General features: G+C 48.0%; 14 protein-coding genes across 14 annotated transcripts; 8 read left to right on the forward strand and 6 right to left on the reverse strand.

Moving 5' to 3' along the window:
• Positions 1-173: 173 nt before the first annotated feature.
• Positions 174-1,421, forward strand: HPODL_02501 (uncharacterized protein; the record flags this gene model as incomplete). Its single annotated transcript, XM_014076808.1, has 1 exon — positions 174-1,421. The coding sequence occupies one exon, from the start codon at positions 174-176 to the stop codon at positions 1,419-1,421; it is 1,248 nt and encodes a 415-aa protein (XP_013932283.1).
• A 96-nt stretch (positions 1,422-1,517) lies between these two features.
• Positions 1,518-2,636, forward strand: HPODL_02502 (Retrograde regulation protein 3; the record flags this gene model as incomplete). Its single annotated transcript, XM_014076809.1, has 1 exon — positions 1,518-2,636. The coding sequence occupies one exon, from the start codon at positions 1,518-1,520 to the stop codon at positions 2,634-2,636; it is 1,119 nt and encodes a 372-aa protein (XP_013932284.1).
• Positions 2,637-2,697: 61 nt separating this feature from the next.
• HPODL_05330 (uncharacterized protein) lies at positions 2,698-3,330 on the forward strand (the record flags this gene model as incomplete). Its single annotated transcript, XM_014076810.1, has 1 exon — positions 2,698-3,330. The coding sequence occupies one exon, from the start codon at positions 2,698-2,700 to the stop codon at positions 3,328-3,330; it is 633 nt and encodes a 210-aa protein (XP_013932285.1).
• Positions 3,331-3,408: 78 nt separating this feature from the next.
• Positions 3,409-3,901, forward strand: HPODL_02503 (Hit family protein 1; the record flags this gene model as incomplete). The annotated part of the gene is made up of 2 exons (XM_014076811.1): positions 3,409-3,457; positions 3,510-3,901. The coding sequence occupies 2 exons, from the start codon at positions 3,409-3,411 to the stop codon at positions 3,899-3,901; spliced, it is 441 nt and encodes a 146-aa protein (XP_013932286.1).
• A 231-nt stretch (positions 3,902-4,132) lies between these two features.
• Positions 4,133-6,631, forward strand: HPODL_02504 (Cell division control protein 48; the record flags this gene model as incomplete). Its single annotated transcript, XM_014076812.1, has 1 exon — positions 4,133-6,631. One exon carries the CDS (start codon positions 4,133-4,135, stop codon positions 6,629-6,631), a length of 2,499 nt encoding a protein of 832 aa, XP_013932287.1.
• An 86-nt stretch (positions 6,632-6,717) lies between these two features.
• Positions 6,718-7,725, reverse strand: HPODL_02505 (PHO85 cyclin-2; the record flags this gene model as incomplete). The annotated part of the gene is made up of 1 exon (XM_014076813.1): positions 6,718-7,725. The coding sequence occupies one exon, from the start codon at positions 7,723-7,725 to the stop codon at positions 6,718-6,720; it is 1,008 nt and encodes a 335-aa protein (XP_013932288.1).
• A 564-nt stretch (positions 7,726-8,289) lies between these two features.
• HPODL_02506 (Ca2+/H+ antiporter) lies at positions 8,290-9,585 on the forward strand (the record flags this gene model as incomplete). The annotated part of the gene is made up of 1 exon (XM_014076814.1): positions 8,290-9,585. One exon carries the CDS (start codon positions 8,290-8,292, stop codon positions 9,583-9,585), a length of 1,296 nt encoding a protein of 431 aa, XP_013932289.1.
• A 267-nt stretch (positions 9,586-9,852) lies between these two features.
• HPODL_02507 (uncharacterized protein) lies at positions 9,853-10,083 on the reverse strand (the record flags this gene model as incomplete). Its single annotated transcript, XM_014076815.1, has 1 exon — positions 9,853-10,083. The coding sequence occupies one exon, from the start codon at positions 10,081-10,083 to the stop codon at positions 9,853-9,855; it is 231 nt and encodes a 76-aa protein (XP_013932290.1).
• Positions 10,084-10,387: 304 nt separating this feature from the next.
• HPODL_02508 (Ribose-phosphate pyrophosphokinase 1) lies at positions 10,388-11,389 on the forward strand (the record flags this gene model as incomplete). Its single annotated transcript, XM_014076816.1, has 2 exons — positions 10,388-10,458; positions 10,498-11,389. 2 exons carry the CDS (start codon positions 10,388-10,390, stop codon positions 11,387-11,389), a joined length of 963 nt encoding a protein of 320 aa, XP_013932291.1.
• A 69-nt stretch (positions 11,390-11,458) lies between these two features.
• Positions 11,459-12,199, reverse strand: HPODL_02509 (putative uncharacterized hydrolase; the record flags this gene model as incomplete). Its single annotated transcript, XM_014076817.1, has 1 exon — positions 11,459-12,199. The coding sequence occupies one exon, from the start codon at positions 12,197-12,199 to the stop codon at positions 11,459-11,461; it is 741 nt and encodes a 246-aa protein (XP_013932292.1).
• Positions 12,200-12,248: 49 nt separating this feature from the next.
• Positions 12,249-14,000, reverse strand: HPODL_02510 (E3 ubiquitin ligase; the record flags this gene model as incomplete). Its single annotated transcript, XM_014076818.1, has 1 exon — positions 12,249-14,000. One exon carries the CDS (start codon positions 13,998-14,000, stop codon positions 12,249-12,251), a length of 1,752 nt encoding a protein of 583 aa, XP_013932293.1.
• Positions 14,001-14,632: 632 nt separating this feature from the next.
• HPODL_02511 (Methylsterol monooxygenase) lies at positions 14,633-15,535 on the reverse strand (the record flags this gene model as incomplete). The annotated part of the gene is made up of 1 exon (XM_014076819.1): positions 14,633-15,535. The coding sequence occupies one exon, from the start codon at positions 15,533-15,535 to the stop codon at positions 14,633-14,635; it is 903 nt and encodes a 300-aa protein (XP_013932294.1).
• A 276-nt stretch (positions 15,536-15,811) lies between these two features.
• Positions 15,812-16,330, forward strand: HPODL_02512 (60S ribosomal protein L20-A; the record flags this gene model as incomplete). The annotated part of the gene is made up of 1 exon (XM_014076820.1): positions 15,812-16,330. The coding sequence occupies one exon, from the start codon at positions 15,812-15,814 to the stop codon at positions 16,328-16,330; it is 519 nt and encodes a 172-aa protein (XP_013932295.1).
• A 377-nt stretch (positions 16,331-16,707) lies between these two features.
• Positions 16,708-19,245, reverse strand: HPODL_02513 (Rho-type GTPase-activating protein 1; the record flags this gene model as incomplete). The annotated part of the gene is made up of 1 exon (XM_014076821.1): positions 16,708-19,245. The coding sequence occupies one exon, from the start codon at positions 19,243-19,245 to the stop codon at positions 16,708-16,710; it is 2,538 nt and encodes an 845-aa protein (XP_013932296.1).
• Between the last annotated feature and the right edge of the window lie 1,273 nt (positions 19,246-20,518).

The following is a 20,518-nucleotide window of genomic DNA, read 5'->3' on the forward strand; positions in this document are numbered from 1 at the left end:
GAGTGTTGTGCCTGCAGCAAACAAACTGGACGAGGCCCCAAGTGAAATTCGACCACTTTTTCACGTCCTTCCGAGTTGCATTCAAGTAGGAGCAGCTCCGATTTTGGAAATGTGCGATTATCTGTATTCTGCAACCACCTGATGAAAAAGCCTATGGTTTAGTCAACTTTGTTATGGATATAGAAAACAACCATTCGGTTGCTGAGAGCGCAAGACAGGGACCAAAAAGGAGGTTGTCACATCTCTTCAGACGTCGGTCACTGTCCTCTTCGCCACGAACTTCAAAGCTCAAACTCAAGGATGTTCTGGTGCCATACCAGCTAGGCAATTTGGAGGTGGACAGTAGCTACCAAGAGTTCAAGTCACAAGTGTCAAAGGAGTCGAAATACTCACAAATTGTGCGACTGGCCGAACGACAGTCGCAACTTGTTTCAAACCGCTCTTCTTCCAATGTTGTAGATCAAGAACCAAGAGATCATTCAGCGTCGCTCACCTCGTTCGGATCAAGTGTCCACATAGAAGAGGCCGTCCCAGTCACAGCCATATCACCAAGTCCAGTACGGCCCCTCATCAGTGTTCCTCCATTACCTGCCCCTTCTCCGAAAAAAGCGACTTCCATTGGCACTGAAAACAATTCCCCAGTGCCACAAAAATTTATCCTTGTGGATCGGCCCGATTGCGAAGGATCCCCAAAAATCCCACATAAGCAAAAGGACGCGCAAAACCCTTTTTCATTTGAAAACCAGTCCTCTTCTGTGTCGCCTGACAGATTATCGTTAAGGGATCAAACAGGAGAAATACTCAATCTGTACCAGAATTACGCAGCTGGTGAGATGGGAGCCAACGCATCGAGAGAGTCAATCGTCGGAGACCACGAAATAAAAACCAGTACAAATACGCCTAAAAAAGAGCCCGGCGCTATTGGCGTTCCCGCCACACCCCAATCACTGCACCGCGATATCTCTTCCAGCAGTTACCCCGTGAGCAGTTTTGCCACACCGCGTCTGGACGAGGACAACGAATGTTTCATTGACTGGAGCGACTCCGATGGGCCAGAACGACGCGACTCCGGAAAACGGATCGTCGAGACGTTCCGAAGCCTGTCGATTTCGAAGCGGTCGAAAAATAGTCCGCGCTCAAGCCAGCCCAGCTCTAAGCGAGCATCCATAGTGACCTCCGCCATATCGACTCCACGACTTGCCTCATCAACTACCGAGTTACCCGAGAAACTGGTTTTGCGGTCACCATTCCGAAGCCATTCCGAGCAGCTACCAACGTCACCGCATCGGTCGGTAAACCCTCCGGAAGAGCCACAGCTTGCTTCTCCCAGGCCGCCAAGCCGTCCTCGGTCTGCAAGTATCGGTGTGGATACAACAAAGCCCACTAGAGCCCAGCCCAATTTCAAATACTACTACATGTAGCGTCCGCCTTTTTTATATTATGTAATGCTAACAGAAATAAACATATTAATATAATCTTTACAAAACACTTTTATTTAACCATTACAGCTTGCCAGCATGGACAAGAATGAAATATTTCTTCCTCCGTCAAATGGCGACCAGAATTACCAAGACACTCTAGAGCAACTCGACCAATTTGTTGACAGCTTAAACGCACAGGGATTGCCAAATAATCAACCACAGGAGCATCCGTCACCGTTCGGGTTCCACGAGTACAAAAATGCCCCCGCTTTGAACATAGATGCTTCGGACTTTGAGCCGTGGGAGAACGGCCAATCTTTCAGCGCTAACGATTTTTCTGAGGCCGCCTTGAGCCCGCAAGGTCTTCCTCCCGTGGAAAGGTCGGTAAGCATTGGAGGTGCCAGCGTGCACAGTAACAGCTATCAATACCCATCTCCACAGGTACATCCGCTGCTGTCGACATCGATGAACCGGCGCTCAAACAGCATCAGCAATCAGGGCCGCAGCTACAGCTCCCAATTTGGTACTTCGTTGAACAACCTTATTTCCCCAGCGTCTACCTACGATGGACTTCTAGACTCCCCTTATGGTTCGTACCAAGGCGGGAGCTTTACAGATTCCTATTTGAAATCCCCGATTAATTCTCCGTCTCACAAATCGATTGGGTCGCCTGCGTCAATTGGCACACACATGAACCCCAAAAACGCCTTAAGCAAAGAGAGCAAACTCAGTCGCCGCCGAGAGCTACACAATGCCGTAGAAAGACGACGCAGAGACTTGATCAAGGAGAAAATAAAAGAACTGGGCACTCTTATTCCACCCTCACTACTGAATAATTTCACCAAGTCGAAGAACAACCCCAATAAAGAGATAAAGGCTAACAAGAGCACCATTTTGACTAAATCTATTGAGTACATAGGTTATCTGAGAGAGATCTCGGGTAGCCAGGATGAAAGACTCACTTTGTTGCGACAACGAATTGATGAACTGTCTGCAGGAACGACCTCGGAGCCGCCAAAGTATCAGCCACCAGCACAGCCCGTTTCCCAAATTCAGCGAACTCAATCACCGGAGTATGACGAGTCGTACTCAACACCGGACGCGGGGTCGTCTGAGGAGCCGAAACCGGATTTCCAGGATTTCAAGGTGGAGGATCCCGAAGCGTTTTTCCAAGAGTTGTTGAAGGAGCCTGCCGGTCAAACGTGGATGACATAAGCCAACAGATATTTTTTTTGGAGTTCGCTGAAACTAATTGTGGCAATAAAAATAATCCGATATGTCAGGCAATGCTGAATTTCTATCGAATTGGCGCACAACACGAGGCGTCCAGGTCGGCGACGATACCGATGGAATAGCCAACAAGGCTAAAAGCATGTTCAGTGCGTTCACGGATAGAGTGCAAGAGGGATACAACTCAGCATACAATGCCCTCCCATTGCATAATCAAGATCTCGATGCACAGCAGGAGCCTTCCTGGTTTAAGCTCTCGAGATTCGAACGTCTCGTGTGCTTTTTCTGTTTTATTGCCGGCTCGATAGTGTGTTTTGGTCTGGGAATACTGCTATTCCCTGTTTTGACGTTAAAACCTCGCAAATTTGCCATGTTATGGACTCTGGGCTCGATCCTGTTTGTGCTAAGCTTTGGATGTTTGCAAGGACCTGTGGATTATTGTAAACATCTTGTATCCAAGGAAAGACTGCCTTTTACAGTGGTGTTTTTTGGCAGCGTTTTGAGCACGTTGTACTGCGCAGCGATCTTAAAGTCGACAATTCTCACTCTCATCACGGGAATCATTGAGATATTTGCTGTTCTCTACTACACATTGAGTTACTTCCCGTTCGGAGCGCAAGGATTTCAAATGGTGGCCACAATGGGACTTCGACAGTTCAGTAGTGTTTTCGGGTTTTAGGTGTATATTACGGAGTAGATATTCAAATAATATTTAACGATTTATTTATTAATTATCATAGCCTACATACGAAGCAACATGTCAATTGCCCACGAAGCATCCTGTATCTTTTGCAAAATTATCAAGGGTAGGTACTCTAGCCTGGTCCAATGACCGGTTTATAAAGTCTAATCAATTAGGTGAAATCCCATCTTTCAAGCTCCTCGAGACCAAATATTCCTATTCATTCTTGGACATCCAGCCAACTTCCAAAGGCCACCTATTGGTGATTCCGAAGTACCACGGAGCCATGCTACACAACATCCCAGACGAGTACCTGGCTGACATTCTGCCAGTGACCAAAAAATTGGTCAAAGCTCTTGGCCTGGAAGTCACCACTCCCGACGAAGATGGCTACAACGTTCTGCAGAACAATGGCCGGATTGCTCACCAGGTGGTCGACCATGTGCACTTTCACCTGATCCCAAAGCGGGACCCAGAGACGGGACTTGTTATCGGCTGGCCAGCAAGAAATGCAGACATGGGTGAGCTTTCCGAGTTTGCCAAGGAGCTCACAGCAAAACTGGCCTAAATTGGCCGCAGCACTTTCATACGTATAAAGTCCGATCAGCTCTGGTATTTGTGTAATTGATGGTGGCAATGCCAGATAATTATGGCTCTTTTGGTGTAAGGATGATTTTCCACAAAATCTTGGATCTCCCAGTCTGAGTGGCAAAAGCCAAATATTTCGTATTTGCCCTTGATCATTTAACATCTTTAGTTTTTCTGATTGTTCAATTGAAAGATAATTCAATCAGATAGAATGGTGGATGAGAAGAAGCCCTTATTAGACGCCTCTGGCAGAGAAGTCGTTCCAGAAGACTCGACTGCTACCGCGATTTTGAGAAGAAAGAAGAAGGATAATGCCTTGGTTGTCGACGATGCCACCAATGATGATAACTCCATCATTTCTATGTCATCCAACACGATGGAGCTCTTGCAATTGTTCCGTGGCGATGCCGCCCTGATCAAAGGAAAGAAGAGAAAGGACACTGTCCTGATCGTTTTGGCCGATGATGATATCGAGGATGGTGTTTGTAGAATCAACAGAGTGGCAAGGAACAACTTGAGAGTTCGTCTTGGGGATATTGTGACAATTCACCCATGTCCCGAAATCAAGTTTGCCACCAGAATTTCAGTGTTGCCGATTGCAGACACCATTGAAGGTATCACCGGATCCCTGTTCGATGTCTTCTTGAAGCCATACTTTGTTGATGCTTACAGACCTGTCCGTAAAGGCGATCATTTTGTTGTCAGAGGAGGCATGAGACAAGTTGAGTTCAAGGTTGTGGAAGTCGAGCCGGAAGAACACGCCATTGTGTCTCAGGACACCATAATACACTCCGAGGGCGAACCTATCAATAGAGAGGACGAGGAAAATAACCTCAATGAAGTCGGTTACGACGACATTGGAGGCTGCAGAAAACAGATGGCCCAGATTAGAGAGCTCGTTGAGTTGCCACTCAGACATCCACAGTTGTTCAAGGCCATTGGTATCAAGCCTCCTAAAGGTATCTTGATGTACGGCCCCCCTGGTACCGGTAAGACCTTGATGGCCAGAGCCGTTGCCAATGAAACTGGTGCATTCTTCTTTTTAATCAATGGTCCGGAAATCATGTCGAAGATGGCCGGTGAGTCTGAAAGTAACCTCAGAAAAGCTTTCGAAGAGGCCGAGAAAAACTCTCCGTCTATCATTTTCATCGATGAGATTGACTCTATTGCACCGAAGAGAGACAAGACAAACGGTGAGGTTGAAAGAAGAGTTGTTTCCCAGCTCTTGACCTTGATGGATGGTATGAAGGCTAGATCTAACGTCGTTGTTATTGCAGCTACCAATAGGCCTAATTCCATCGATCCCGCTTTGAGAAGATTCGGAAGATTTGATAGAGAGGTCGACATCGGTATTCCTGATGCCGCTGGAAGACTTGAGGTTCTGAGAATCCACACCAAAAACATGAAGCTGGCTGATGATGTTGACCTTGAGGCCCTAGCTGCCGAAACTCACGGTTACGTTGGTGCCGATATTGCATCCCTCTGTTCTGAGGCCGCTATGCAACAAATAAGAGAGAAGATGGACTTGATCGATTTGGAAGAAGAAAACATTGATGCCGAAGTTCTCGATTCTTTGGGAGTCACTATGGACAACTTCAGATTCGCTCTTGGTAACTCCAACCCATCAGCATTGCGTGAGACTGTCGTCGAAAGTGTCAATGTCACTTGGGATGACATTGGAGGTTTGGATGGTATCAAGCAAGAGCTGAAGGAGACTGTGGAATATCCGGTCTTGCATCCAGACCAATATACCAAATTTGGCCTTTCGCCTTCGAAGGGTGTCTTATTCTTTGGTCCTCCTGGTACTGGTAAGACCCTTTTGGCCAAGGCCGTTGCCACCGAGGTCTCTGCCAACTTCATCTCCGTTAAAGGTCCTGAGTTGCTGAGTATGTGGTATGGTGAGTCTGAGTCCAACATTAGAGACATTTTCGACAAGGCTAGAGCTGCAGCTCCTACAGTTGTTTTCTTGGATGAGCTGGATTCTATCGCCAAGGCTAGAGGAGGCAGCATGGGAGATGCAGGTGGAGCGTCGGATAGGGTTGTTAACCAACTGCTGACCGAAATGGATGGTATGAATGCCAAAAAGAACGTCTTCATTATTGGTGCTACGAACAGACCAGATCAAATTGACCCTGCTATTTTGAGACCAGGTAGATTGGACCAACTGATTTATGTCCCATTGCCAGACGAAGCCGGAAGACTGTCGATTCTGAAGGCTCAATTGAGGAACACCCCACTGGAGCCAGATCTGGACCTGACTGCTATTGCTAAAACTACGCACGGCTTCACTGGTGCTGATCTGCAGTACATCGTCCAGAGAGCTGCCAAATTTGCTATCAAGGACTCCATCGAAGCTCAAAAGAGATATGAGCAAGAGAAGGCCGAAAGGAAGGCCGCTGAAGGCTCCGATGACGTTGAGATGAAGGTTGAGGATGGTGAGGAGGAGAGCATTCCTGATGCTGTTCCATATATCACAAAGGCTCACTTTGAAGAAGCTATGAAGACAGCTAAACGCTCTGTTTCCCCAACTGAGTTGAGACGTTACGAGGCTTACGCGCAACAACTTCAATCTTCCAGAGGTCAATTCACGAACTTCTCGTTCGGCCAAGGAGGAGACGCTGCTGGATCGACCGACAGGGGTATTGGAGCAGACGGTGCTGGGGCTGCGTTTGGATCGGTTGAAGAAGAAGAAGACGATTTATACAGTTAAGCATGAGAGGGGTGTATAGGCTTGACTAAGTTGTTAAGATATATTGATATTGAGTCCGGCTCAAAACTGTAAACATATATGTATCTCTAGTGTATGGAATGCATCATGTCTGGGTTGATAACCCTGAGATAGGGGCCCATGATGTGGTTTTCTTTATTCTCGTCCAAGTCACGTGACTGCGAATTTGGTAGCCTCAACGGTTTTGGGTTGAAGTCGTCCACCTGGTATATTGTCGAGCTGGTGGAGTTTGTTGAGGCGAGAGAGGGAATAGAGGAGGAAGTCGAAAGCGAAGGAATGGAGGCGGTAGTTGGCAGCGACTGGAATGAGTATGGTTTCTGCAAGTTGTATGCAGAGTATTTAGCGTTCAGGTTGGTGGAACCAGAGGTTCTTCTAATGGCCATCTTTGGTCTTTGTGGGGATGGAGAAGGTAAGTGTGAAAGCGAGGGTGGTTTAGTCCAGTGAGCATACAAAGGCTGCGTTGGAGAAGGCAAAGAGGAAGAGCCGTGTGATTTGGTCAGGTCTCTGGTGAGGTCCCTGTGTTTGGCGATCTTAGCCTCGGATTGCCGTCTAAGTTTGGACTTGATAGGTTCCAGGAAAGGACTGAACGTTGAAATCAGGTCCGATTGTCTGATTCTGATATTATCCCAGCCCAGATATCCTATAAGTTCCATCTCCAGGGTATTGACGTCTCTCAGGGAGAGCAAGCCATTGGTGTATTTGCACCAGTGTTTGTTCAAGGGAGACGAGTCGTTGAGGTTTTTCGCTGCCAGGATCAGACAGCCTAGAAAGATTCTGTGTCTGGTAGTTTCCATTCCTGTGCTGTTTGGCGGCAGGATCTCGCGCAATCTGATTAGATAGACCAGGCTCGACATGAGAGTTGGTGTCTGGACATGGGAGTGATCGATGAGGGCCTCAATAAAGCAGTAGAGAGAAGGAACTGGCGTCTCCAAAGGCGAGGCTGGTGGCGATGGCAGCGACGAGCTGGAATAGTCAGGAACGGCAATAACTGAGCTGGTGGTGTTGACCAAGCATTGGATCATGTCTGGCGACACGGGCCTCCTGAGAAAGTGGTACAGGGCTTGAACGTCAGACATGGTAAGGCGTGAAAAGAATGAACGGCCAAAGAGTAGCGAGATACAACCAGCAAGCTAGGTATAAATTTTTCAACCAGGTATATCGGCCATATTTATGCATAGTGCCTGCAAAGGAGTCAGTACGCGACGCGAAAATAATTATCACCGTTTTGACAAGACGGCTTTTTTCATGGTCAGATAGCAGATGCGCCCTCGCTCACGAAAGGGGCAATCTAATTCAGATTCACGACATGCGTATTACAGTGTACGCGTAAAAGCACCAATTGAGCTATGCAGTCTGCATAATAACAGAACAATCCCGCTTGCCCTAATCCTATTTACTGGCCATGGAGAAACATGGCAGCGCCTGCTCTTCATCAAAAAGCATGCTTCTTTCACCAGCATTGTCGCAAATCTGTCACTGAGCCATAGCAAATTTAGTCTTCTTCAGACTACCCAGTGTAGAAATAATCTTACGTCGACCGACGCAAAAGATTACTGTGCCGCGTTCTAAAAAACAATACGGTAATTTAGGATTTTCTTGTCTGTTCGTTTCAATCCAAGGGTCCCGTGTCCTAGCATACTATGTCCTCTGAAAATACGCCATTGGTGGCTCCCGCAGCCGTCACCGACCAAACCAATAAACTCCCTCATGTCGTCAAGCTGACCTTGAGGTCGTCCCCTATCAACTTCCTTCTGTTTTTCGTTCCTCTGGGTTATCTAGCAGACTGGCTCGAATGGAAAGCCTCACTGGTCTTTTCCTTCAACTTCCTTGCCATCATCCCATTGGCATCCGTGTTGGCCTATGCTACGGAAGAATTGGGAGAAGCCATCCACAACGACTCGATAGCAGGACTTCTCAACGCTACGTTCGGAAACGCGGTTGAGGTTATTGTCAGTGTTATCGCCTTGAGCCAGAACCAAATCACAGTGGTCCAGGCCTCTATGTTGGGCTCTATCCTTTCAAACTTGCTCCTTGTGCTGGGTTGTTGCTTCGTGGCAGGAGGCATCTGGTATCCTCAGCAGTCTTTTAACCAGACAGTTGCCCAGACCATGAGCTCGCTGCTGGCACTCTCGATGAGCGGGCTGCTGCTTCCCGCAGCATTCCATGCCTCATTGCCGTCCAAAACAAAGGATCTTGAGTCCAAAATACTCGAGTTTTCCAGAGGAACTTCAGTGCTTCTGCTCATCGTGTATTGCTTCTACCTGTACTTCCAATTGAAAACTCACAAGTTTTTGTTTGAGCAGGTTCTGGAGCCAAGTGACGAGGAGCAACAGCTTCCTATAGACGAGACCACCAGTAACACTACCCTGGACTCTCAGGATACAACCCACCCAAGAAGAGGATTTTTGGTGGGCAGACCAAAATCTCTTTTGGAGGTGGGTCCTGGACCCCAGCCAAAACACATTGGCACGATATCCTCCGTGGCCGTGCTGCTCGTCACCACCGTTCTTGTGTCATTCTCTGCCGATTCCCTGGTGTCTTCTATCGACGAGATTGTCGAAAGCTCCGGTCTTTCCAAAACTTTCATTGGTTTGATCGTCATCCCTATCGTTGGTAATGCAGCAGAGCACGTCACGGCTGTGGTGGTGGCCTACAAAAACAAAATGGACCTTGCTGTTGGTGTTGCCGTGGGATCGTCGATCCAGATCTCGCTGTTTGTCACTCCCTTCTTGGTGTTGATTGGCTGGATATTCGATGTTCCAATGTCCTTGTACTTCTCCACCTACGAGACTGCAGTCATGTTTGTCGCCGTTCTGATCACAAACTATCTGATTCTGGATGGAGAGTCGAATTGGCTGGAGGGTGTCATGTTGGTCAGCACCTACCTGATCATCGCCATCTCCTTCTTCTTCTACCCAGACACGCTGGCTCAGTGAAAGTGTCCAGCACTCAGTGGAATATATCTTATCTACGCTTAAGGATTCAGAAATATAGACATTACCTTCAGTTATCCCATTTGTAATGTGGTGTAAGACTAATAGTGATGTGGCAGATTTTTAAATTGAAGTCTGTCTGAAACATTTAACTCTGTTTCCAAATATAAACTGGGCTGGGACGGCTCTGATTAGAAATCGCAAGCCATAATTTTGGCGCTGCTAATTGGACTTCCTAAGCCATGATTAGAGTGTTGCATCTCTAGACACTCATGATGAGTTCGCTGTCATTTTAGAAGCCTCGTAGCTGAAATTGACTATCTTGCGTGGTGGAACTTCGCTAGCCTGCGACGATTCCAGATCGGACAACCTGAGCTGCGGTATTGAGTACTTTTTCATCAAAGCAGGAGGCAATTGTGGATCTATAAGCTTTGGGAGCACTCCAGCTTTGACGAATTTCTCTATATCGTGGATAAAAGTGGCAGATCTAGAAGACTCCATCGGGACGTCAGATCAGTAATTTTTTTGGAGCTCGAGAATTAATTAATTATCCCTTTTAACGCATTATATGATTATGTAAAACAGAATGGTTTCAGAATTGGTATCGCACGAGTCACGTGCACAAAGACATACCAGAAGTCTGTTCACAGATGGCCATGTTGGTGAAGAGCCGCCAAAAGTCGCCAAACCCCAAATAATTGCCTAAACACGATAACGCCTTATCTATCTAGACTTTCGCTTCGCCGGAACTTCCATCTTTGCACCACAAAAAAATTTTAACACTATCAATCATTTGTCCTCGTCAATGTCCTCTAATTCGATTAAGTTGCTAGCCAGTGATACCCAGAGAAATCTGGCGGAGCTTGTGGCGAAGCGGTAGGTATTGTGGTTTTATATCATTGAGCTAATTCTCAGCTTGGGGCTCTCGCTGACCCCTGTGGACATCAAGCGTGATTCCAACAAGGAAGTGTCTTTCTCCATTGGAGAGTCCATCAGAGACGAAGATATCTACATTATAATGCAAATCGGGTCAGGAATTGTCAACGACAAGGTTTTGGAGCTGCTGATCATGATCAACGCCTGCAAAACTGCCTCTGCGAGAAGAATCACTGCTGTTCTGCCAAACTTCCCTTACGCCAGACAGGACAGAAAGGACAAGAGCCGTGCGCCTATTACGGCCAAGTTGATGGCAGACATGCTGACGAGTGCCGGATGTGACCACGTGATCACCATGGATCTGCATGCTTCACAGATTCAAGGTTTCTTTGACGTGCCCGTTGACAATCTCTATGCAGAGCCTTCTGTGGTTCGGTATATTCGAGAGAAACTGGATGTCAAGAACGCTATTATTGTGTCTCCAGATGCGGGAGGAGCCAAGCGTGCTGCTGGGCTTGCCGATCGTCTGGACCTGAACTTCGCTCTTATACACAAGGAACGCGCCAGAGCCAACGAGGTGAGTCGCATGGTCCTTGTTGGAGACGTAACCGGCAAGACCTGTATTATTGTGGACGACATGGCCGACACCTGCGGAACTCTGGCCAAGGCTGCCGAGGTTCTGCTGGAAAACGGAGCCAAGGAGGTCATTGCTATTGTGACACACGGAATATTGAGCGGAAATGCCATCGCAAACATCAACAAGTCCAAGCTCGAACGAGTTGTGTGTACCAACACCGTGCCGTTTGAAGAAAAATTAAAGCTTTGTCCAAAGCTTGACACCATCGATGTCTCCGGTGTCTTGGCCGAAGCCATCAGACGTTTGCATAACGGAGAGAGTATATCTTTCCTTTTCCGCAATGCTCCCTATTAGATTGGATTTATAAAGATAAATTATTCTCGTGCTTGTAATTAAAAAAGCTCTATATTAATATTTGCTCTATCACTCTAAATTATATTTGGCAAGGTCGAATTCCTCCAAACTGCTCAGAAGCTCTCCCTTTGCACCATTATCCAACAGCTCGTCCGGTTTGGTCATCTCTAGAACATGCGGATCAGGCACCCAGATCACGTATCCACCAGCACGCTTACCGGAGATCAAGCCTGGAACCGCGTCCTCAAAAATCAAAACCTCCTCGATTTTGATATCCTCCTGAATACGGCCCTCGCTGCGCAACTTGTCATTCAGCTCTGACAGCCCCAACCACCAGATAAATGGAAGAGGCTTGCCTTTACCTGCAATGACAGGGTTGTCCCCCGTGATCACGAGCTCAAAGTGCTTGAAGCCCTCTTGTAAATGGGCAGTTTTCATATAATACTTGTCTTTGTGGGAGGAAGTGCACACAACCATGGGAATCCCCTTGGCTGCGAGCTTCTTAATCAGATCTAGAGCTCCTGGTAGAAATTGTACCTTGGGCCATAATTCTGCCTGTTTTCTTGAAGTCCACTCATACAGCTCCTGGGCAGTAATGCCCTCGAGCTTGTACTCATCGATCACCGTCTGGGATGCCTGTGGTCCTGGAAGACCCTGGAGTTTCATCTTTACGTCCCAGGTTAGACCGCCTGGAATGTTGAACCTATTGATCAATATGTCGGAAATGGACACAGTGTAGACGGATTCAGAGTCTATGAGAAGACCGTCCATGTCAAAAAGACAGGCTTTCACCTGTTTTGGAGGCCCCATTTGAGAATGACTAAATTTTAGACTATTTATTATTTATTTCGTTTATTTTTTACAAGGGTGGCAGACTATTTCTGCAAACGGGACATTGTAGTTTGTACTTCATCCAATTCTCCAGACATTCGGTGTGGAAAATATGTCTGCAGGGCGTCACCATGTAGGAGCGACGAGCCATCAGACCGATGCTGCTGTTGTCCTCCTTATCGTGACCGCTATGGAGAACAGGAACCTCGAAGGAGTTCATACAAATGGTACAATCTATCTTGCATCTCGAGTGTGAATGTGACGAGTCAACAACCTCGTGGTCCACATTGAACGAGTTTTCGAGATCGTCGAACGAAAGAACTGGGTGGTAATCGTAAGTCTTGGGAAGATATTTGTCTGGGAGGAAAAAGCGAGGCCCCAGCAGCTCCTGTAGGTACAGCATGAATATCTGTAATGCCAGCCAAAGAGTCAGCAATGTGACAAGCTTGTAATCCTTGTGGTGATAGAATGGGTTCTTGAACATCGTGACGTACATTATTGGCAGGAGTCTGATGATGGAGGTGCCTATTATAAAATCTTTTCTGAAAGACCGTCTGGAACCTCTGATCACGTTCCGATAAATTTGCGGGATCCAAAATGAATTCATCAGGAGTCCGATCAAGTACTCAAAGCCGACACGCTGCGGTTTCGGCCATAGTGTCACGTTCAGCACCAGGAAGGAAAACACAATTAGAGAAAAAAAGAAGCGCATGTACAGCTGGCCGCTGATGGCCTGTTCGTCTTGGGCGGTCACGGGATTGGGTTGGTTCGGTTGTGTGTTCTCGGTATTATTTTCGCGCTCGTCTATCGGGGTGCCCTGGAAAGCGGTTCTCCAGCTGATGTTCCTTTCGTTGATCTGTGCTGCGTAAATGAGTATCATATATCTCATCTCAAATATAGACGAACAGGTGAAGGCCAGAAAAGCACAAACGGCAAACTGGATGTAGAGCGAGTCCATCACAAGCGAGCACAAAAGTGAGATCATCGACAACGACCCGTCGACAAGGTTGATGGTGGCAACCGACCAGAATGAGATGCATGACATCGTGGACGGAGTGTTTGTGGAGCCCATCTGTTTGATGAATAGCCAAATCTGAGCACTCATCAGCAAAATCCCGAAAAGAAGAACGTTTTTGATCTGGTTCTGTTGGACCTCGTCGCGCGGTCCCACGGCCTTGTTCACCCGGATCGACAAACCGCAGTCTGGCGAGTACAAGAGACCAGAAACCAGATTGATTTTGGGTATAGGTCTATGTGGTCGTCCCAATGGGGTCTCGAGCTCGGTGTCAATCACCTCAAGTTCCTCTGAAGTTAGGTTGGTGGCCTCAAAATGCATATATGCTATGTATTCGCAATTGGCGCTCTTCCCGAGCAGGTCTTCGAGATAGGACATGTCCAGCGAGTCGATATCTGTGCGGTTGACACTACTCTCCATCAGCACCCTTGTCTGGTTGAAATAGCGGCCATCTTCAAGGTTCAGATGCGGCAGACCATAGATTCCGTTGAACTTGCCCGAATTCGAGACGGCGACCAAATTTCCTGTTTCCTGATGGTACGCTCCTTGGAGCCGCAGATTGTGGTCATGTTGTTCGTTCAGATCGCTCAGTTTAACACTCATGCTCACGGCGGTGGTGTCTTTGCTTTCTGGAGTGTAGTTGAAGTTGTGCAGAGTGATTTCAATAAGGCCCTGCTCATCTGTGACGTTCCCGGGATGGATTGTAGAGTTGCTAATAATGTCGTTGTATTCCGTCAAGTTCTGGTAAAAGTCAGGTATGGGCATCGGTATACGTACAAAGGAGTCTTGCAGAGAGTACTCGCCACGTAGCGTGCTTGTAATGTTTCGCCAAAATGCTCCGGAAGCCGCATCGCGATGGCTCCAAATTTCCCGTGCCTGTTGGCTGATCCTATTAGGCAGTATACTATGTTTTTCATCTTCTGAAAAGACCAAATGGTCCGGAAACGGCCAGTCCTCCACCTTGCGGCCCTTCACTGCATCCCCGTAGCTCAATTTATACCCTGTCACGTTCCCGTACCCAGAGGCGTAGTCGTTGGTCGTCATTGCGGTCCTTGCTGTCCTGATGGTATCTTTCAAATCGCCCAGCATTCGCTTGCGCTCTTCCGGCGAGAGGTAGCCAGCCTCTTCGGGTGGAGCGCTCGGCAGCAGGAAAGTCAAAAAAATAATGAACAGCAGCAGCTGTCCGCGGTTTATCTGGGGCATTAAGCGTAAATCAGGAATAAATAAAATTAATATCCAGTTTTTGTGCCAGATTAGTCTGGAGATTTAATACAGGGTCCTATTCTGAACATAATTTATAGAATGTGTTCCATGCCTCCAAAGATCTATCCAATGTTAGAAGAACGATCTACTCTCAATTTCCGTTTGCCAGGAACGCTTTTCGCCTATACCCTTATTTACTGGAGCTTTTCTTTCAGCAAATGCTTCTGGAGCTTTTTCTCCTCCTTCTCCTTCCATCTCTGTTCGCGCTGTTTCTTTGCCTCTGGACCGGCCTCGGTATCCAAAGTGTAGTCCCACCACCGGAAAGACGAGGCGTAGTTGCCTATGAAGTAGTGGTGATGAAGATCGTGGTGCTCTGCACCAGCCCAGAAGGGAATGAAATGGTGCAATGACCATGGGAAGTCGTAGCCGGAATGTGCATCAACCGCCTGGAATAAACGTAAGCAAACCCAGCAGGTAATGGTGAACAGATGAAGGTCTCGCGTAAAGTAGGCATATATGATAGGGAAGCCGATGGTTCCAAAGCCAAGCGACATCACCTCAATTGGATGAGCATACTCAGCGGTGAGACCAAATGGTGCAGAGTATCTGTGGTGCTGTTTGTGGACATATTTGTAAAAAGGACCATAATGGAACAGTCTGTGAGCCCAGTAATGCCAGAAATCCTCGAGCACAAAGAACAGACAAAACTCGAGGCACATTTTCGTCCAGGACGGAAATGGGACGGCAACACTAATGCCTAATTTTTGACACATTGGATGGAACGTCCAGATTGGAAGAGCCTCGACCAAAAAATGAGAGCGTAGCACAGACTTGAGACACTCCCATTGCTCCTTTTCAGAAGGCACATAGCTCGGCTGGATCTTCCAGCGACGGAAGTATGGAATCTTGTCAATCACCATCCACGGTATGCATCTTCCAAAATAGACAATTTCGTGTGTGAGGAAGAAAAGCAAGCCGGTAGCAAGAACATCGTTATCCATATAATCGTACCATGATTTCCATAGTTTCTCGAGCACTGTGAGGTCTGGGTGGTGCTCAAACACCTCGCGGGCTGTTCCAATAAGTGTTGAGTTCATGGCTGACAGAGCGGGCTACATGTGGGTGGTATTTATTCCAAGGAGTAAACGACCGATACGAGAAGAACGGTTTGGTGGTGTGATCTGGAGAGATACGGTTTCCACCCCGCGCCACCTCCTCAGGCCACGCCTGGGGCCGGGATATTAAAAAAAAAAAAGACATCCAAAGTGAGCTGGCGCCTTTGTAACATCACGTGACTTCTGCCCCGGGTTGGCGGCCCTTGAAAATATTAATTTTTTCAAGCTGAAAATTTTATACATTTCAACAAGACCAACATGTCCCGTCTTTACGAATACCAGGTTATCGGCAGAAAGCTGCCTACCGAGTCCGTGCCGGAGCCAAAGTTGTACAGAATGAGAATCTTTGCTCCTAACGACGTTGTCGCCAAGTCGAGATACTGGTACTTCTTGCAAAAATTGCACAAGGTCAAGAAGGCCTCTGGTGAAATCGTTTCCCTCAACGTCATCAGCGAGACTCACCCAACCAAGGTCAAGAACTTCGGCATCTGGATCAGATACGACTCCAGATCTGGAACTCACAACATGTACAAGGAATACAGAGACGTTAGCAGAGTCGGTGCTGTCGAGACCATGTATGCTGACCTTGCTGCCAGACACAGAGCCAGATTTAGATCTATCCACATCTTGAAGGTTGTCGAGCTTGAGAAGACCGACGATGTCAAGAGACAGTACATCAGACAATTCTTGACCAAGGACCTCAAGTTCCCATTGCCTCACAGAGTCACCAAGCCTGCCAAGCTTTACTCGGCCAAGCGTCCAACCACTTTCTATTAGGTAATAAATGGTGAAGTATGAAACAGCTAGCGACGCTAGAATTTGTAGTTTCGCTGTAAAACGCACATCCTAATGATTTAATTTGATTTCTACATTTTTATTTTTTCATGCCTAAGCGTTTTTCAGGTCTACAGAAAGAAGTGCTTTCTCTATATCGCAAATGTCTAAGGGCGACCCGGACCAAGCCGGCAGTAAGTAGTCCTGTTTTTTTGGCTCTAACAGCAGGATAAACGCTCGCATTGGGTGGTTTTTATCCATACTGAGTTCGCACGTTACAGAGACATCCCCAAGCGCAACTTTGCAGCAATCGAGCATCTTCTCCGTATAGGCCACAGAAGACTGGAGATGTACTCCAGTACGAGTATCACCGACGTCAACTAGGCCACAGCTCGTCTGAAGAGATCCTCGTGGTTGCGGAACAGAAATTCCGTCACGGCGGTCTTGGCTCCGTTGTCGAGGATCTCTCGCTGCGGATTGAACGTGTTGTCGCGAGCCAGAGTGGGTGCAAATACCGTGGCCAGCGAGCTGTATGTCATTTTCGTGATATTGGAGTTGCGTGCCACCACGCCCATATGTTTCGCTAGCTGCAACAGCACCACAAAGTTCGCCTCAGGCAGATCGTTGAGCAGCGTTTTCAGCCCTGCAAACCTGCCTGCTTCGTTCTGGATCTTGGAGATCTCGATGAATTGCTCGTAATTCCTGAACGGTATCACGGGATCCGGAATCTTCTTCAGGTATCTCTTTAGCATTCCCGCAACAGCATTGATGTCACCTTCCAGGACGGATGGGGCCTTGCTAACGTCCTTTTCGTTGGACACTTCCACAGTCTCAAAATATTTCTCAATCTTGTCTATCGCAAGCGACGATCCGCTGACTCTGTAGATTCCCTCCCGTATTCCACGAGCCTCGATCTCTGACAAACAGCACGAGAATACAAACGGCACCGTTCGCAGCTCCAGCTCGGCACGCTCCTGCAGAGTGCACTGGTACAACGACTTGCCCAACGGATACGCGTTTCCGCGCAAGAAGTTGGACGATCTTGATTTGATCATCGCCGAAAGACCGCTCACAGGCTTACTCTCTTCGATGTCTTCCTGCGATGTGTTGAAAGAGTCGTCCATCTGTCTGAAATTCTTTGGCGACCCAATATCCTGGACCGACGGAGACCCTATCACGTAGTTGTTCTGCTGCGAGGTCTGTGTGCCATTTGCGCCAAATATCCGCCGGATAAAGCCTCCCTTTCTCGGCTTGTCGCCTAGTTCCTCTGTCGAGCTCATTTTTCTGGACTGCAGAGCGATCTTGGACGGCAGCTGGGGCAGAGTGTCGTCTGATTGTGCAAATGACGGCGAGTCGCTTGATTCTGTCTCCTTGGACTCTGCCACCGTATCAGTCTCCAATTTTTCTTTCTGTTCTCTCAACACAGCAATATCCTCCTCCAGTCCGCTTTTCTCAGCAGTCAGCGACTGGATGTCCCGCATCAAGTTCGCCTTTGCACTGGTAAGAGACACTAGTTCACTCTTGAGCTGTTTGAGCTGCTTGTCCACCTGGAGTATTTGCGACTCCGGCTGATTTTCCTCGTAAACGACGTCGGAGCGAGATCTCAGGTGCAGAGAAAACGGATTTGTGGTGAGGTCTGATTGAGTGCGTTTGTGGCTGAGCATTGGCGAGCCAAAGTCTGGGGTCTTGAGCAGCTCTTCCTGGTCCATTGGGGGAGAGCTGGCGTCGCGCAAAGCCTGTGTCTTGGCCTTTTCCAACCCGGCACCGCTGTTGCTCTTCTTGTGTCTATGAAAAACGTTCTTGATGGACAACGACCGACTGAAACCGCCTGACGACTTCCGCGAATGGAACCCGGTGTTCTCCTTGTCCCTGCTGACTTCCACGGCAGGCTCCTGCTGGCGCTGGTCGTCATCGGCCAGCTGCAGACCGGAAATGTTGAGCCCCTTGTACGGCGACGAGCTCTGTCTCTCAGGTGTGTGTGGTATGGTGCCGCTAGGAGGCTTCTTGCTTGGCGAGCGCATCGGGTTGGGGACCTCTTTGGGCGGTTCGTCCGACTCGTCAGTATCGTCGTCGTCGTCGCTCAGATCGACAAACGACTCAGGTTCCGGCTCCTGCTCAAAAATAAATGCATTTCTGTTCCCAGGTGAGACAACGCCCGTCAATGTAATCGGAGACCGGTCCGCTTTCAGCGGCGTAGGCGTCATCATGTTGATTTCCGCGAAATCGTCAACTTTCGGCGACGTGAACGCTGCCACAGGCTGGATGTTGGGAGAGCGCAGGTTTCTATTTGGCGAACGCAACGGGATGGTGAGCAGCTCCTCCTGCGACTCTCTCTGGATCGTGACGGGAGACCCCTCCACCTTCTGTAGAACGGGGCTTTTGGTGACTTTTGGAGGAGACGTCACTTGCACCTTCTCTGTGGCAGAAAGGGGCTTGCTGTCGGCCAGATCATCGTATATCTGTCTCTTCTCGTCAGACGGCACGGTGTCGGCGGATGAGTGCGGTTCTAGCGAGGAACCAAAGTTGCGCGACTTGACCGCCTCGTACTTGCGTTTCCGCTCCACCAGCTTGTGGTGGCACGGCATGCAAAACAGACCCTTGGACGTTCTCGCGTAGCGCAGATCCTCGATAGGTCTCTTGCAGGCCTTGCATTTGAAGCAGTTGGCGCAGTACGCTTGGTCGCCCGTGAGGATCGCCATGTCGTAGATCTTCTTGCCGCACGATTTACACGAATAGGAGCATTCCGAACACACCAGCGAGCCCGTTCCCAGCATAAGGAAGTTCGAGTTGACTCCGAGCTCCTTGTCGCACTTCGAGCACCGGAAACACTCGATGTGCCATCTCTCTCCGCCCAGCTCGTATGCCTGGCCCTCTGTAATGGAGCTCTGGCAATTTTTGCACTTGTTTGTGTTGTCCATCGCGGAGGCGAGCTGATTTGGAATCTGTTTTATTTCTACTGTGAGCTGAAAAGTATGTGCACTCCTCGCACCGGTAAAATGGACGCTGCAGAACCATCCGGTTTTGGTGTCTACTGGACGCGTGGTGGGCAAATCCTCAGGCACAAGGCACGAGGGGGTTCAATGCTACGTGTACATCTTACCTGTGGTTTGGGTGAGAGGTAGTTTGAAGTAGTGGCGGTTTGGAGGCATCGGGCTGAGCAGCAGGAGAATAACAGGGATTGAGGTGGCTCGCTTGTGGTTAACGAATTGAACCTCTCAGCGGCTTGAGATTGATCGATTCATCCATATAAATAGGTCTGTTGCTTCAAAGACGGTTTGGGAAGAGCTATATTCGAGGAATATATTGGTAGCACGTTTTCATTGCGTGAAGGAACTTATATACATTTGTTTGTCATGAATGAGTGATTGAAGTTTAGCTGAGATAATGGAACTTGTGTGAGAGATACTTACGTGGGTAGGTGGATTCCGGGACTATTAAATAGGCTATTCTTATTGTGGAGTCTGAAGAGCTTGGTTGGCACTCAAGACTGACAAGTGCGTTTGACAATTCGAGATCCTGGTGTGCCAGAGCACGATCAAATAACGTGGTGCTATGAGTTTAGATGGTATTTACAGCCCTGCTTGCTTCTCATGTTAAAAAACATTTGACATATCTGGTGGAACTGAAGTTACATTTGAAGTAAGGGCCGGACTTGGGGGCTTCGTTCTTGCCTTGATTTTTATCCTTTCCCTATACCCATTCTGGAGTATCCGCAAAAGCTCATGTCGTTGCCAAAGGTAGACGAATGGCGATAAAATTAGGAAAAACACTGGCTGGAATTAGCAGCACATTTGTCTAAGTGAATAGACCGTAGATCTCTCACAGACTACCGAGATCGTACATACATTCATACAGGGGATGGAAATTTCTCATCCGTGCCAAAATAGTTGTTGTTTAAACAAATGCTGCTAATTGCAAATGCCAATGGGCGCCGGTAGCTGCCACTAGTGGCATTTTCAGCTAGCTGAAAACAGCACCGGACTTCCACAGAACTGCTCGGGAAACGTTCCACGGAGTGATAGAGCACTAATTTTGGTGAACAGGTGTTTTCTCGAGAGATGCTACTTGAATGTGATAGCCAAGTTCTCATCTGAGGACCCTATCCTAGCCGTCGAATTTCGAACCGTGATTTGGTGCACGGGTGGAAGTAGAAATCATTATCAAAAAAGAATATAAAAATTATAAAAAAAT

This window comes from Ogataea parapolymorpha, chromosome VII (assembly GCF_000187245.1).
Source record: "Ogataea parapolymorpha DL-1 chromosome VII, whole genome shotgun sequence".
Taxonomy (NCBI): Eukaryota; Fungi; Ascomycota; class Pichiomycetes; order Pichiales; family Pichiaceae; genus Ogataea; species Ogataea parapolymorpha.